Source organism: Verticillium dahliae, genomic scaffold (genome assembly GCF_000150675.1).
Source record: "Verticillium dahliae VdLs.17 supercont1.11 genomic scaffold, whole genome shotgun sequence".
In the NCBI taxonomy this organism is placed as follows: Eukaryota; Fungi; Ascomycota; class Sordariomycetes; order Glomerellales; family Plectosphaerellaceae; genus Verticillium; species Verticillium dahliae.
In genome coordinates this window covers 716,906-732,930 of record NW_009276930.1, presented here as the reverse complement: position 1 = coordinate 732,930, position 16,025 = coordinate 716,906, and the positions used below count along the sequence as shown (strand labels likewise).

Genomic DNA, 16,025 nt, shown 5'->3' with positions numbered 1-16,025 from the left:
CATCACCCTTCCGGCTCGCAAGCGCAGCCTCGGCCGTCTCCTTCTCCTCCAATGCCTCGAACGCCCTGCCCATAGCTCCGAGGCTTTGCACGAGGAGAACTGCATCGCATCAGCCGGCATTCGAATCCAGGCGCCCGATCGCCAGGTTTCCTCGGGGTTTGTTCTTTTCGACATGACAGAGAAAGTGGGCGGAAGGAAAGGAGAACTCACTGAGCGGCACCACAACCCAAGGCGCGTTGAACCCGACGTAGTAGACCCAGAAATACAGCACCTCCGGCCGGCTGTGCATCGTCCCGACGAGGGCCCGCTCCGCGAGGCTCGTGGAATAGTACAGCGCCACGCCGTACAGGTGGCCCACGCATATGATGAGCTGCAGCGGGTGGCGGAGGCGGCTGCCCGAGAGAATGGCGAATGTGACGGAGAGGGAGATGGGACCCCAGATGATCTGGGGAAGAGAATCTCGTCAGCGTTTGTTCGGCCACGTGCATCACGGGAGACGAATCTGCATCGTCGTCGCTCGTTTGGCCCCCAGAGGGCCAAAAGGTTGGGTACCTGCCGGCCTCGTGGAGGTGACAGATAGAACGGAGGAGGGGCAGAAGAGACGCACAACGCTGAGAGCCTCGACGCAGACCACAAACGGGTCGGACGTCAGGTAGCGCGAGTCGGAGAGGGCGTATTCCTTCCACGCCTGGGCGAAGAGCGTCTGGAGACCTGCCAACGTCGCATGGTTCCAGACAAAGTAGCCTGCCAGGTATCAGTGCCGTGCACCTCGTAGGTAGTCGGTCCCTTTGTTTGGGAGGACTCACCTTCAAAGCAGCAATGCAGAAACGCGCCGAGGGCAAACCAGCACACGGCGAAGCGGTCGAGGCCTCCGAGGGAAGGCTTGATCAGTCGCGACGTCACAAAAGCGATCGGTATGGGCAGAAGCAGGACGGCGACAAAGGGGACCAGGACTCGAGGGAGGGGCGTCTCGTTCGCGGCGTAGTGCGGGATGGGAATACCCAGGGGGTAATAGGGGTGTATGGACGACATGCCTCCCGCATCACGGTCGGCCATGACTTTCCAGTGAGCCTCGGGGCTTTGACGTTACGACAGATAGCGAGACTACTCGGCATTCGCGGTCTTCAATTGCTGATGAGATGATTTCCTGCAGAGTCTGTCTGCGAGAAACAGTTGAGATTGCGAGATGCGACACACACACCGACAAAAGTAGGGGGAAAAGTGGAGCACACACTTTCTTGGTGAACACAGCGAGCTGGCCAAAAAGGGGGACAGTACACATGCTTGTAGATACCCTACCTAGGTAGGCATTTGTCACATCGACTCTAGCAATGCTGGTGTTGGCAAATGACTTCCGTGAGAACAATCAATGATTCCTGTGGGAACATGATAACTTTCTGTATGATCATAGCACAAGTACTCCATTCAGTTCCATTCACGTGTATCAACCCCCCCATCACCAGCAGCCCCTGCTTCCGTCAAAATCAACACTTGAACTCCTCTCCATCCCTATACTCTTTCAAAATCCCCTTCAAGAGTGTTCTTGTTGCGATTTCCTTCCGCAACAAGTTCTTTGGGTCCAAAAGACCACAAAGAGCCAGGTCGCTCTCGAGTAACGCGTCAACACTCTGTGGCGTGGACCCGATGACCTTGGCCAAACACTCGCAGTACATGCTACGGTCGTACCTTCCTAGGCCCCAGAATCGCTCTCCATCACCCGTCCATGCGATAACGTACCCTGTCAAGCCAATCCATATCAGGACTGGCTTCATGACCGCCATGGCTGGGAGTCCATCGTCGAAGGTAGCATCATCTTGATATTCCCACCCTCGCGCCGCTAGGCGCATGAGTATGGTATCAATGGCCGTCGTGAGAAGCCCCAGAAGTACCGCATATCCGTTTAGTGTCCTTGGCTCGTCAGGGACGAGTGCATCAACATAGAGCAACCCAGCGAGACGCAACGCCGGCTCGAGGATGTTGTCCGCGTGAGCGGGCACGAGCCTGCCCGGCGCACAGTACTGTGAGCCTCTAACTAATGGCTCCTTGTAACGACGCTCGCCCAGGTTGAGATCAAGCTCAATACTTGGGATCTGTGTGCTCTCGTCACGTAGCACTCCCGGGAAGCGGATGAGCTGGTACATGACCCATAGCCACTCTTCGATAAAAACCTCCGGGTCATAGAGAATGGTGCGCTTCTTGGCGGCCAGGGCTGTTGAGACGGCATGACTGAAGAGAACGAGACTGGCAAAGGATTCGCATATGACCTCCTGCACATTGCAGAAAGCCAGTATCCCCTTGACAGCCTTGGAGAGGCGCGCGCGCTTTGTCCTCGGGAGAGAGTCTGATATGTTGCCGTATATCCTCTCATACTCGAGGTATGGCATGGTGGCTAGTGCGGCCGCGGCCTTGACATTGGCTCTATGCGCTACGTCAGTACTCCATCCATGATGCTGAGCGAGACTGTAGAGGCACGTACCGTCGCACTTTGTTCATTACATAGGTCCATTCTTTGTCTATGCCACCAGTCATCTCAAGAATCTGCTTCAGTCCCTTCATATGCATGTGCCAGTGGTCGTGACGACCTAGGTGGGCCTGTGATCAGACAGTGTCAGCCATCGTCACTCAGCATGGGGCACCGCTCATGGAGACCATACACTTCCGACGGCCATAGAACATATGCACTCCATAATACCGTGGGCCTCCTGACCACGAAGTCTTGCGATTTTCCGCAGTTCTCCATTGACGACGCCACAAGCATAAGACTCCTGCTCGAGCATGTCGTCACTGCACCGTTCGCCCTTGAGTACAGCCTCCACTAGACTCCCTGCCACAATTACGGAGACAAGAGAATTCGGTGTGACTTGCAACCTTTCGAAGAATTTCGGCGACCGAGTCGGGTTGTGACTGAGAATGCATTCAAGAGGATACATCTTGAAAGGGATAAATCGCATGTATAGGTGCAGTAGCTTCTGCTTGGTCACAGACATTGGCACAGAATAATTGTGGGTTGCCCATACTTCCGCACGCCAAGAGGTTGTGCTCAGAAAAGGTATACTTTGGTAGCAGTGCTGGAATTCCTCAAGAGCCTTGTCCAGTGACTCGACTTCTTCCGAGGATGCAAGAGCTGGATCGTAGAGATATATCGGCCCGGCTTGGCTCGATAGAATGCTAGGGGCGTTGGTCTGCGCTTTCTGTGGCTTACTTTTCTTGTTGCTGTCGATTTGAGTAGCCCGCGTTGTTTTCTTGGGCTGAAAGACCCGTGGTTTCCTGGGCTCTTGATTCTTAGTAACAAACTTGAAGCGTCTCTCCAATGGCTGTGACAGATCAACAAGATCGGTCCTGCGGCTCAACTGAGTTTGTGGAGCCTCCTCTGATGTTTGCTCAGGGCCAGCAATGATGTTGACGAACGAAATCCCATTGTGTTTCGCTTTTGATACCTGAAGTCCTCGTCTGGTGGTCACTAGGGCGCCACCCTCAACGGTGCAGTTATTGAAGTTGTCCATTCTCCCGCAGCTCTTGGAAGTATGGAGTTCAAAGTTGGGCTTCGAAAGTGCGGGAAAAGGAGGGATATATGAGCTGCCTTCTTGGTTGGTAGAGTCTGGAGATCCGCGAAGCCAGGACCAGGTCGCCCGATATGGAGTCAGCGACCGACCGCGTGTGACAGTGCACCCTATGTGCACTGCCACGGTATAACAGCGCGCGCCAGGAGGGGGGTGGATTTCTGTAAATTGTTGGTCGGACCTAGACCAATGGAATGGAACACCAGAAATACCTGGGATATGACAGTGGTGAGAGAGCGTCACTCGATGCGTACTTTGTCGGCAACTTCTTGCACGTGGTTTTACATGAGCTCACAGGTCATCAGCAATCGGGTAGAACCCAGTTGGCGGACAGAGCCCTATCGAACCGACCAGCCGCAAGCCTGGAAGAGGTGGATTTGACGGTGTTAATCAAAGTATTTTCAGCAAGCCGGGGGTGCTGAAGCCATAGGAGTCTACCCGCCTGGATTCAGTCGGTGTTGGCCGCTGCACGTCAGATTATAGCGTGTTGCTGTTCGACGCTGCTGCACAGTTGCCGATCGCCAAAGGTGTCGAGGTCCTTTGCAGCAAGTTTGCCGCTGCACAAGCCAGGGGGGGGGCATGTCATTACGCCGTGACAGGGGCTGTGTTGGGATATTTAGGTAGGTCCAGTGTGCAAATGTGATAGTGTACAGCGGCGCTGTACTAGGTTGCTTATCAATGCATAGCGGACCGGGTGAGGTCCTCAATAATAAACCTGGCCGCGCATGAGCACTCGTGCGGTACGGAGAAGGTCGGCCGAGGCGATCCCGGCCTCGTCGCCCATTGTCGTTCCAATCTCGACCCTGCCACTGGGATGAGCAATGACGACAGCGGACTGTGAGCTCCTCCTCGCTTCTGGCAAGAGTTGATACGCCAGGGTGTCGGGGATACGACACGAGGCGCCCAGGCACAGTGCCAAGGTCAGGGGCACAGCCTTATGCGCCTGGCCCATAGACAGCGCCAGACAGCGGATATCTACGTCCGAATCGACGCCAGACAAGTCATCGCGAGGGAAGAGAAGGACAATCTTGGGAACGCTCTCGATGGAGGGATCCAGGCCCATGGCTGCGGCGCCAGCGGCCCTAATGTTTGCCAGCTTGGCCTTCAGCGGCAGGTCCGCTTCAACCGAGTCGGGAGTGAGGCTACCGTGGTTCGGCAGGTTGAGGTCGGTCACTCGTATGAAGACGCCCGGATTGCTGATGTCGACGAGTGACGCTGCAATGGATGATCCGTCATCGAGGCGAAGAATGTCCACGGGATTGCCCGTCGGCAGAGCCTTGCCTGTTTTGGCACCAGCAGGGTCGACGAATTTGAGTGTGATTTTGCTGCTGGGGCCAGGCACCCCGTCCATGATGTAATCGCCTTGCGGGACGAAACGGGGTGGGCTACCTTCGACTCGAAATTGCGAAACGATCGTCTTGGAGGTGTTGGTGTTGAATATGCGGACGGATGCTACAGTGTGGCCGTCGACAGTCGTGAGCTGTGGGGTTGTGACGAGACCTTCATCAAGACTCATGGGCCCAACGGCAGACGAGAGATTACCACAGTTGCCCGCCATGTCGAGCTTTCCGTCTTTGATGCCGACCTGTACGAAAGTATAGTCGACATCAACGCCGGGGCGTGATGGTGGTGAGAGGATGATGATCTTGGAAGTGGATGATATGCCAGAGCCCATGCCGTCCAATTGCCTGCCGTGAGGGTCAGGCGAACCCATGGCAGCAGGCAAAACGGTGTGCCAGTCTTCCTCGGGAGGGAGGTCGCTCTTGTGTATGACGAGGCCATTGGATGTGCCGCCACGAATGAAGATGGCAGGGAAGCTACGGTTTGCAGGTCGGGACAATGGTTTTGAAGCTGAGGAGAATGTCTGGCGAGACCAAGGAGCAGCTGGCAGACTTCGAGCAGTCGCCCAGACCGCCTGTCGTGGCGCCGCTGCAGTGTACCGAAACATGACTGACATGTTGGGGGTGATGGAAAGATTATGGGTAGCGATACAGTTCGGATGGCGTCCGTCAGGGCTGTAGAATACAGAGGTATTTGTGTGATTGCCTTCAACTTGAGGTACAGATCTGCCAAGACCCAGACCCAGACCCAAGCAGAAGCCGAGGCAAGGAGCGCCAGGGGTCCGGAAGGAGAACAGGGAGCTAATTCCGCTGCTACTGCCTCGAGGTGTTGTTTCGGCAGCTGCATGCCGAGAGCTTGGGCCATCGCAGCTGCCCTGGCCTAAAACCGCAGGCCTTGGCAGGAGCTCACCTAGGTACCTACCCAGGTACCTAATAAGGTAGGTAAGGTAGGTATTCCACAAATGCCTAGCTACTTGGTAGGTAGGTACCAACCTTGCCGAAGCAGATATCCATCACCAGCTCCTATTCACCTGCCTACTAAGCATAACGTACACGCACCTCGATATCGTTCGCGTGGGTACTTTCGTCGACACATGTGATCGTGTTCAAGCCAAAGAATCACGTTTGTCATGTCACATCGTAGCTGCGCCTCAATTGTACACGAATGAGCCTCAACTCATCGTATCATCTCGCCGAACTCGGCACCGTCCGCAGTCTGCGCTCTCCACATCCCAGAGCATCAATTTCAGATGACATGGCGGCGGCGGAGCCTGTTTTAGTACTTCAATGACGACTACCTAACCTTAGTGCCGTGACCCATATCACATCAAACACCTGCATCTCGTTGCCCGCACCGGCCTACACCAGTCACTCCCAGGGTTGTCCGAGTCCATGCGAACAACGATTTACCTGCAAGGCAAATCTTTAGAAGTAAAAACACGTCATTATATATGATGACTTCCAGCATTCATCTCATGGCGCCCCGCCTCGAGAAAACCATCGGCTGTCTTCTGAAGCGAGCCAGGAACATCTCTTCCCTCGATGATCGGCCCTTCCACCACGGCCCCGCGTTCGTTGTCCACCCGGACCCGACCATTACCATCGTCTCCTCAGACTGTGGTCCTTCTCCCGCCGAACTCCATGCCGAGTACCTCCGCAACGATCTCTTCAAAGAATGCGGTCGCATGCCCTGTTTGTCGTGGAACTGTCCTGCGTCTATCAAGGACGAGGTCCGCGAGTGGCTGCTCATTATCGAGGACCTGGATGCCCCGTGGTGCAGGCCCATTGTTCACGGCTTATACGCGGGTATACCGGCCGCAAAGCTGAGCGTTGAACCAGAGGACTTTGTTGTCGTCGATGATGAAAAGTGCAGACTCGACGGCGGCTTTCATTTTGGTCGCAACAGCAGAAAAAGAGTGTACACGGCGCCGAAACCCATGCTGAACCATGGACTGCATCGATGTAAGAAAATTACCAGTGGGAATCTCTCGTCTTGATTTACTACTGACACGACGTCGTTGAAAGATTCATTTCAAGTCGTGGCCCTCAGCAGACAGCTGGACGTGACACTTCTCGAGTCGAGGGCTACGAGGAAGGCATACAGCAAAGCCATTCAAGGGTTGGTGCTTGGTTGGGGCGTGTGGATTGCGAGCTGCGAGAGGCGCTGGGAGTAGACCTGATGATCCCGATGACCCTGATGATACCCGTGACATGAAGCCTTTGGCCACGAAATAAATCGCAAACCATGTTATAACTGGACTCAGCCTGCTGTTGTCCCCCTCTTCTTTTTACCTTTACACCGTGCTCAAACCCGCACTTGTCGTGTACTACGAGCATGCGCAGACATCTTGTGATGCAACCTACAAAGTGTGTGGCACACCGTTGCGTATTTTCTTTTGTAGCCAGTACGTATCACGTGCGACGTCTGAATTTGAATGAACCTGCTGTCAGTTGCGCAGAAAGGTAGGCCAACACCAGGTATTAGGTTCGGGACGTAGTTTGTGGCTGAAATATTTTGCGGCCGGTAAGGACAATCCTTCCCACCTAACTTTCCCAAACCTATCTCTGCGAGATCGAATATATAGAGCAGCTGGAGTTTTCTGATTGTGATTTCTCTGCCATCAAAATCACAAAACAGCAACAACACCACTACAGCAAGAAAGCACCAAAGAAACAGGTGTATTCAAATCAGACGTGCCACTTTCTGCCCCAAGAACATGGGCATTGCTATCACTGCCATCACGGGCAGTGAATCGGCCGTTGAGAGAATCGGAATGGGCCACTGCGGATCCGTCTGGGCCAGTAAATCCAGCATCGCCCTCAAACGTGAGGATGGCGGCCCGGGCCGGTCCCTAGTCAATGAACATGACGTCCACCGCACACTCCTCCGAGCAGCGATCGGTGCTCGCCAGCTATCATCATCCTCGGCACAGAGCCATCAGATCAACATCCCGCTCTGTCCGGCTTTCTCACCGCCGACGACGCCGCGGTTTGGTCTGGTATATTGCCCCAACTGCCCGAGACCTACACCTCTTGTAATGCCCTGCTCTCCGAGCGCATCCCTCCAATGCCAGAGCCTGCTCGCCGCCTCCTCGTCGAGAAGTACTGCCCCGAGCCTATACGCGAAAGCATACTCGCCGACCCCAAGAATGAAGACTGCATCATCCGCGCCTATCTCGGCCGCCGTCGCTTTCGGCCCCGGGCTGCGTCGCGCTTCGCGGCTTTCAGTCTGAGAGATTACCCTCTCCACGTAGACCAGATGGAGGATCTCGGGCTTGACTTGCCGGCTCCCGCGGCTGCCATGGCACAGGCTTTGGCGTTTATGCGCTGGAGGGCTCGAGTGGATGCGAATGATGTCGAGTTCGTGCTCGCACCCGCTCGGGGCCTGGGCGAGGGTGCGACATTTGCTCCCGGTGGAAAAGTGTTTGACCAAGGCTTGCTGGGGAGCCATGTTCTGTGGGTGTTAGATTTTGATTGCTGTCGGAAACTTTCGATGGACGAGGAGGGCGTTGCGCATGCTTTCGTTAAGTTTTACAGGAACAATCCGTTTTATCCGAGACCGGGGACAGGATTGGAGGCGGATGAGAGGCACTGGGAGTTGTTTCGGGAGGCGTACCTCGAGACTAGCGACCTGTTACTGACGGAAGAGGAGGAGAGGGTGCAGAAGCTGCCATGACTTTTCGTGGACGAGGTTGTGAGGCGGGTAGGCGAGTTTAAGAAAAAAAGACAAGAACACGGAGTAGCAATTACATCTTGTTCGTCATTCGATCATCAAGCATAGTGCAAGTACGCTGTAATACGACTAATTGCCAAACGCTCTCTTGCAGATCATGGTTTGCTTCCATAGCCAATGTTTACTAGTCACATTCCATATCTGATGTAGTCATCACATACAACAGTGATAAAACATTTTTTTGGAGGTTAGAATCGTCTCTGGTCGTAGGTCATCAAACGTATGATGAGCAATGTGACTGGCCTCTCTGCATATCCACTGTTGCCATCTTTCATGTGTGTTAAACCTTTCCATCTTTAGGGCATTCTTATTCTCTGTAGTCACCGTGGATATCATGGCATGCATTGCTTCCTATTGACCTATTATATGCCCATACTCTTGACTTGATACACATGTTCATCACTCATCTACCTCGTGTATCTTCGCCTGTCCACAACTGAGAATTTTATCCTGGCATCGAAAGGCTCGGCTCGCCGCCCGCCTTAGCGCTCCCTTCCCAGTCAAAATCATCCATCACATCCATCAACATGGCCCAGTCCACATCCTGCATCAAATCCCCAACCGCAACATCCTCGGCGGTGACAGCAGCTACGTTTGTTAGCAGGCAACCGTACAAGTCGGGAACCAAACCCCCGTCTCCCCCAAACAGCACAAGAAGAGGACTGGAACTCACGAGCATCATCACCCCCCTGGCCGATCTGCGCATCCCGCTCCGTCCTCAAAGCATCCAGCCGCCTCCTCCACCGTTTGACACACCCAAACGCCCCCAGCGCCCCGACCCGCCTCGGACACTCCGTCACCGGCGCCTCCAGCGCGCCCAGCCGATGCCGCACCCCCCAGCACGTCTCCAGCAGCCTCAAGACCCAGCTCGCGAGGTCCTCCTCCCGCACGATGCACCGCCTCACAACCGCCAGCACAGCGCGCACCTCGGCATCCGGATCCTCGACCCCGTCGGCGAACCCCGACATGAGCGCGTCAAAGACCACAGCGACGGCGTCAAACACGGTACGATGAACGTTGTACGGCGCGTGCACGAGGAACCGCGGCCCCGTCCGCCCGCCGTCGCCGTCGCCGTCCCCGCCGTCGAGCCGCACCGCCGCCTCGACCACCTGGCCGCCCGAGACCCTGCTCGCCGCTTCGTTGAAGTAGCCTGCCGGCGGCGGGTATCCGTTGATCGAGGCGATCCTTGAGAGGCTTAGCTTTTGCGCGGCGGGTGTGAAAGCAAAGCGGGGTGATCTCTGCTGCTGCGAGTCCTGGCCCTTCTATCTTTCGGGGGAGCCACGGGTTGAGTTGAGGGGACTCACCTTTGCGCCATAATATTGTAACCCGTCCACGTATAACAAGCTTCTTCGTCAGTTGCCGTCCTGTGAAGGTAGACATTTGAAAATTCCCCGGTGGGCGCCCCGTCCCGTGTGCAGACCCGGCATGAGAGAAGCGTTCATGGCGATGGCCACATACGAAGACGACGGGTCACCAGAGTTTTTGGCCGAGGGAAACCGCCATGCCGACAGGACGAGCAGGGCGTTGATGGCGGGCAGGTCGAGGGGCGGCGTCATGGCGACGGCCCAGACCTCTCGCGGGAGGTTCTGGGCCAGAAAGGAGAAGAGCTCTGCATCGCAGGCGTAGGCGCGACAGGCGACGGTTATGATGGTCCAGAAGAGGATAGGACAGGCAGCGTAAACCCTGTTGGGTTTACGAATGCGCACGATGGGAAAGTAGGGGTGAAAGTGCTTGAAGTATTGATCAAAGTAGTACTCGACTTCCTCCGCAGGGAGGACTTTGGAACCCAGCGCCCTCGGCTGAGTTGGCTGACGAGGTTCAGATGTTGGGGTCAAATAGGCTCCTGTTGCTGGCGCGAGTCGGGCCTCACGTTCGGGGTTCTGGGGAGATGGCAAAGCCGGCAGTGGTGCTCTTGGCCGCTCAGGGAGGGATGAATAGGTTGTGGGGCTGAGGTTTGGAGACGGCCCCGACGCCGGCCCTGACAGTCGGCCGTGCGGAGTCGGACTCGGCGTGAGCCCCGGGGCATTCTGCACGGCATTTTTTATGGTGAGCACCTCCTTCTCGAGCTCCTCTAGTTTGCTAACAGAGGGTACAAGTCAGTGATATATCGCTATGAGATGCAACGGGAAGACGTTAGGCGCTGCCCTCGACCGCTCACACACCTTCGTCGCGTCGTGCGCTTGTGTGACCTGTCCACCACGCACTGGATCCCAAGCTTGCAACAGCGGTAACATGACTGATCAGGAACCGAGCTCGCGTTGCATTTGACCTTGTATGCATCATGTCAGCAGACCGCACGACCTCTGCAGGGAAGATGACTGTTGACGATAGCTCATGGCAAGAAAACATACCTTGGAATCGCGGCAGCTCGTGCAGGCTGTATTCCGCCTGATCCTTGTCGGCGTCGGGTCCGGCACCGCGGAAGCTTTGTCGGACATGGGGGTCTCTATACCTTGCACACGGTCGTATACAGTAACGGGAGGTAGGTCCTGACTTGGCCGCTCTGGGCTACCGAGGCGAAGTTACGCCCGCCTCAAAGGACCGCTCTGAATGTTCCCCCACTGACTCAGGAGGGCTGAGAAGTGACAAGAGAGGAGCAGGAAGTCTATCATAGGCTTAGTCCTCAGATCGACCATAGTCAATGGCTCGATTGATCGCATTCGCGGCGCCCGGAACATCATAGGCATCGCCCAGCGTCGGTGCCGAATCGGCAAACCGACACGTGAATTTCGTCTTACCACAATCACTCTTGACGCCAACACTGCCACACTTGTGGACTGGGCACTGCGAAATCCTCCCAGGCTCCCATCATCCTACAGTACTCCTACACACCAATGATGACCATGTTCCTCGCAAACATGACCTTTCTAACAAATCGGGCATTGCATTCAGTTGCTGCCTGAATAGCCCTGCATATTTCCCCAGCGTCATCCAACTACGCCTCCCATTCCTTGGTCACTCCCACCCTGGATATTCTTCTTATACAAGACGCCGAAATGACCAAACCCGTTACGCCAAAAACCCAGAGCATGTTCAGTTCGTTTTGGCCCCAGCGAGACCTGCCGATGGCCAACTTCCCTCATCGTTTCCTGCCAACATGGTCCACGGGTCCACCCCGGACGGTCCAATCCCGGCACCAGCAGCCCCGGCTGCGCCTAGCGGCATATCCCCCATGCTGTTCTCATCAGGTGAGAACATGAAGGAGCTTGGCATGCCGAAAGCCCCTGAGAACGAAGGTGGAACTGCCGACGCGAGAGGAGGAAGCCCTTCGTGGCTCAGAGAACCGACACCTGTGTCTTCGCCCTCCACGAACCCCATGCTCGGGCCAGGCGTGTCCCCACTTGTGGCCTGGGAGGGTGTGCTGATATTGTACCTCGAAGGTGATGCCGTTGTGCTTGTCCTATGCGGCAGGACGACTGGCCCTGTGTTGACTCGGGGTGCAACACCTGTGGCGCGAAGCAGACCGCTGCCGTACATACCTCGCCCCGACCGGCTAAAAAATTCGTTGGTGTGGGTGCCCACGTCGTTGAAATTTATGTTGTCGTACTCTGCGCCCGGATTCTCGGGAAATTGTGTAGGTTGTGCCGGCCGCTTCCTCTTGCCCGGAATGTCTTGTGCTGAACGCGGTAGCACATCGCTGAACCCGGGCGGATCATTCAGCTCTTCCACGCTCGAGCCAGACTGTCCCGGGCGAGCAGTGGATGGGTGGCGGTTGCCGGGAGGCAGCCTGCCCGATAGCGGTGGCTGAATCCCCGTGTGCTTCGTAAGGTAACTTTTGACGAGCAGGGGGACATTGGGAGACGACCATCCAAACGCATTCCTGTGGTTCGCCAAGCTTGGCAAGTTTATGAAAGAGGCTAGGCCATTCATCTCGACGTCGGCGCAGATTTGTTGCAGGAACGCCTGCGTGATGAGATGATTCTTGGCAATAGATTCCATGGCGTTTATCAAGAATTCAAGGTTGTTAAGATCAGTGCGCGAGAGCCCGGACTGCGGGCTTATCTTGGCGATGTAGACATAGACTGATACAGCACAGTACATAGATAGAGCAGCGAGAGGGCTTTTCTGCAAAGCCGTTAGCACTGCAGACACGAGCAGACCGACAAGGCACGGCAGGGTATACATACAAACCCGGGGCTCACATGACTCGATAGCCGGACAATGTTAACGATCTCCTCTGCCGCCGTTCTCAACCGTGATTGAGACGCGATACGCAAAGACTCGGGTAGATTATAGGTCTCGACCTTGTCGACGGCAGCATGGTGCAGGCAAATTATACCGGCATGCAGATTCAGGTTGGTGTGCACGGCTGTCGGGTTCCGCAGGTTTTTCGGTAGTCGAAACCTTTCGGGCATGAACATGAATGCACTGGAGATTATGTTATCGAGCTTTCGATGTTTGTGCCAGAACCCTCCATACTCAACGTCTTCTGGGCGGTCTGTTGCCTTGGTTCGGTGAACATGCCGTAGAATCTCGTTGAAAATGTGGCAGATGATGATCGGCCCCGAGAACGTCGAGTACCAAGCCCCAGAGAAAGCTTCTGCCAGACTGGAGGTCCTCTCCTCCCGGCATTCATTGAAGGCTTCTTCTGAAGAAGGCAGGTTTGTTGTGATCTGGCATCATATTTTAGCACTGAGACCAGTAGGGTACATGCTGCCCAAGAGCTCACATCGTGGGGATCGATCAACGTCGGCCAGCCAGTAGATATACTTGCATGGCAGTCAATCGTGAAAACACCCCAGAACACTCTGCGGCGCTCCTCAACGTCAGTCCAGTCCTTGGGCGGCGCCAGCGTAGGAGCCACGTCGTGTCCAGCGCCATCAATTCGGTGCAGGTCCATCATCTCTACAAGACGGACTGCCTTGGCCGAACTCATGGCAGCTCTTGTGAAAAGCATGCTGCGCGCCTCGGTCATCGCAAGTAGTCCCCATGTCTGGGCGTGAGCTATCGTGACAAAGTGTTCGCCATAGCCCTGAAACGAGTGAGCTTCTCCTCGCATTGCATTGCTAGCTTTTCAGACATACCCGCATCTCATCATTGTCCGCATATTGTCGGGCACGCTTGTAGAACACGTCATGATATTGCGAATACTTCTCATGACCATTAGACGCTGTCGCCCAGATGGCATACTGTAGGCACATGGGGGGCCTTTTATGCGGTACCGAGTAAAAGGCCTGAAAATACCGTCCCGGATGAATCATGGGAAGGAAAGGGTGCTGACGCTGGAAGTATGTGTTGTTCCTGGCCGCATCAGCATTGGTGTATCCAAGAAAGATGTTCCAAGACTTACATTTCCTCCATCAACTCGAAGGGGGGCAGTGGCTCTGTCAATCCAAGCGCCACCAATTCCCCCGATGGCGCGAACGTTGGAGGCACCTCGAGGCCAGGAACGGCCGCATTCTGCAGCAGGCTTTCTGATCCTGGGATGGAGGCGCGATGTTTTGCCATTCCAATATCGGGATCAATTAGGAAGTCGTCAAAGACCCCTGTCAGCCACTGATCTTGCGGAAGGTTGGCCCAATTGGCGGGATTGAATGGCCTTGTGTCGCTCTCCTTGAGAAGACCTTCGACCTGAGCTGAAGGGAGTGAGTGGACGATTCACAAGGGTTGCGAAAAAGGGGCAAGGCGATGAGATACCTAGCCTTTCTTCCAGCTCTCTCACATTTCTCCGCTTGAAGGCCGGCTTTCTCCTCGACTCACGATATATGCAGTCGCCATTGACCTTTCGACAGCGACTGCACGCAGGTTTCACTCTGTCGCATTTCAATTTGCGAGACCGGCAGGTCACACAAGCCAGAGACTCGGGGTTCTGGGTCCCGGCTCCGGAGCCTCCGAGCTCAGCCGGGGCAGTGTCGTAGTTCATCGCGGCACGGACACGGAGCAAATGCCAAGGCGGTCGAGTCGGGGGATGACGGCACAGAACGCAGGTTGCCCGCACACGGAGGGCAAAGTTCAGAAGGGAGAGCAAGGAAACGCCAAAGCCGTCATCAAGTCGTCAACAGGCATAAACGCCTCGCAATAACTGCTGCAAAGCAAGGGGCAGACATTCTGCATCCGGTACGTACTGCGCGTGCGCGTGCGGAGAAAAGTTTTACCGAACGACGAAACTGCTAAAGTGGAGACCAAAGCGGTGGTTTCTGTAAGTCTATGACGACGTTGTCGGAGCTTAATCAAACAGCGATATCCGGAATGGGCTCAACACTGTCAGAGGCCAAGACAAGACGCCAGACCTCTATGAACTCTTTCACCCGCTCTTCAGTTTTTAAACCCTCAACTCGAATCTCTGTGATCAAAGGCCACGTTTTGAGCGGAAACCCACATGTGGCGTGTGTACTGAGCGTCACTTAGGTTCTCACTGTGGCAGCACTCTTAGCCGGCTGTGTGCCTTCATCAACGTTTGCCTTGGAAAATTGCGGCAGCAGTCAAAGGGTCCTAGTTCTGACGATCATTTGAATGAGCTTCTTCATTTCCACAGCCTTCCAACCAGAGCGTAGGCATTTTAAATCGAAGTTCATTGAATGGATCGCCAACTTGAAGTTGTTGAATCGTGGTGTCGTCCAGGGATCGGGCTTTCGACCTGTGAGTCTGTTTGGTCGGCTCTGTAGTCCTTGACGAGCCGCTGCTCACTTGTCCAAACCTGTCAGGGCCAGAGAAAGTCGAGGACATTAACCCGTCGGGTTCCTTCTTGAGCTGTACACTTTGGAGGACGGCTGCCATGACTTAAGGCGGGCACATCATCTGTCAAGACACGACGCTGTGTGTGGTCAGCTTGGCATGTGCCATGACGGAAGTTTCCCCCTCTACCTTGGGAGCTAGCTCCAGCTGATATGCACACGCACACACACACACACCCTTTTCCTTTCCAAACCACGGCGACCCGTGACGTTGCAGCAGCTAACGTGGTGCAGGTGTGATTTGAGATGGACAATCGCCACAACCTTGAATCCCAAGTTTCGCCAAGCTAAAGCCAGATAGGTTAGATGTAGAGAGGCAAACGGCAAACGCTTTCGCTGCTAGTACGCCGGCTGGCAGCGCCCCTTTCCTTCCCTAGGTCATGGCACCGGGACAGTGAAAGGGCCACCCCAGCTCCATACCGGATGAGGGCCGGAAACAATTGCCCACGGTGGGTGCTTGACGGCCACGAAGATTCCCGTCTTCTTCTAGCGCACATGAGGCGGATGGCCAGTTTCGGCCTAGGTCCAAGAAGAGTCGACCCAAAGGCTTCATATCGGCGGCTTGTCGGACGGGTCTAGTCTCGTTGCTGGTCAGAAGCCCCTTCAGCTTGTTGGTTGACACGAGGCGGCATCATGTTGGGGCTTTCCCTAGGCGGCCAGGCGGAAGCAAGTATGTCCCAAATGAGAAAGTCTCAGTGAGACATTAGCCCCAATGGAC

At 55.3% G+C, this 16,025-nt stretch overlaps 7 protein-coding genes across 7 annotated transcripts; 2 read left to right on the top strand and 5 right to left on the bottom strand.

The window, feature by feature from the left end:
• Positions 1–487: 487 nt before the first annotated feature.
• On the bottom strand, positions 488–1,056 carry VDAG_05867 (EBDP2 protein; the record flags this gene model as incomplete). Its single annotated transcript, XM_009655264.1, has 2 exons — positions 488–744; positions 807–1,056. 2 exons carry the CDS (start codon positions 1,054–1,056, stop codon positions 488–490), a joined length of 507 nt encoding a protein of 168 aa, XP_009653559.1.
• Positions 1,057–1,484: 428 nt separating this feature from the next.
• Positions 1,485–3,503, bottom strand: VDAG_05866 (uncharacterized protein; the record flags this gene model as incomplete). Its single annotated transcript, XM_009655263.1, has 3 exons — positions 1,485–2,418; positions 2,477–2,592; positions 2,655–3,503. The coding sequence occupies 3 exons, from the start codon at positions 3,501–3,503 to the stop codon at positions 1,485–1,487; spliced, it is 1,899 nt and encodes a 632-aa protein (XP_009653558.1).
• Positions 3,504–4,263: 760 nt separating this feature from the next.
• VDAG_05865 (methylitaconate delta2-delta3-isomerase) lies at positions 4,264–5,517 on the bottom strand (the record flags this gene model as incomplete). The annotated part of the gene is made up of 1 exon (XM_009655262.1): positions 4,264–5,517. One exon carries the CDS (start codon positions 5,515–5,517, stop codon positions 4,264–4,266), a length of 1,254 nt encoding a protein of 417 aa, XP_009653557.1.
• An 858-nt stretch (positions 5,518–6,375) lies between these two features.
• VDAG_05864 (uncharacterized protein) lies at positions 6,376–7,074 on the top strand (the record flags this gene model as incomplete). Its single annotated transcript, XM_009655261.1, has 2 exons — positions 6,376–6,862; positions 6,926–7,074. The coding sequence occupies 2 exons, from the start codon at positions 6,376–6,378 to the stop codon at positions 7,072–7,074; spliced, it is 636 nt and encodes a 211-aa protein (XP_009653556.1).
• Positions 7,075–7,617: 543 nt separating this feature from the next.
• Positions 7,618–8,576, top strand: VDAG_05863 (uncharacterized protein; the record flags this gene model as incomplete). Its single annotated transcript, XM_009655260.1, has 2 exons — positions 7,618–7,899; positions 7,956–8,576. 2 exons carry the CDS (start codon positions 7,618–7,620, stop codon positions 8,574–8,576), a joined length of 903 nt encoding a protein of 300 aa, XP_009653555.1.
• A 502-nt stretch (positions 8,577–9,078) lies between these two features.
• On the bottom strand, positions 9,079–11,071 carry VDAG_05862 (uncharacterized protein; the record flags this gene model as incomplete). Its single annotated transcript, XM_009655259.1, has 6 exons — positions 9,079–9,221; positions 9,307–9,827; positions 9,938–9,997; positions 10,092–10,712; positions 10,796–10,902; positions 10,985–11,071. 6 exons carry the CDS (start codon positions 11,069–11,071, stop codon positions 9,079–9,081), a joined length of 1,539 nt encoding a protein of 512 aa, XP_009653554.1.
• A 595-nt stretch (positions 11,072–11,666) lies between these two features.
• VDAG_05861 (uncharacterized protein) lies at positions 11,667–14,496 on the bottom strand (the record flags this gene model as incomplete). The annotated part of the gene is made up of 6 exons (XM_009655258.1): positions 11,667–12,698; positions 12,761–13,246; positions 13,303–13,605; positions 13,658–13,874; positions 13,924–14,209; positions 14,334–14,496. 6 exons carry the CDS (start codon positions 14,494–14,496, stop codon positions 11,667–11,669), a joined length of 2,487 nt encoding a protein of 828 aa, XP_009653553.1.
• Between the last annotated feature and the right edge of the window lie 1,529 nt (positions 14,497–16,025).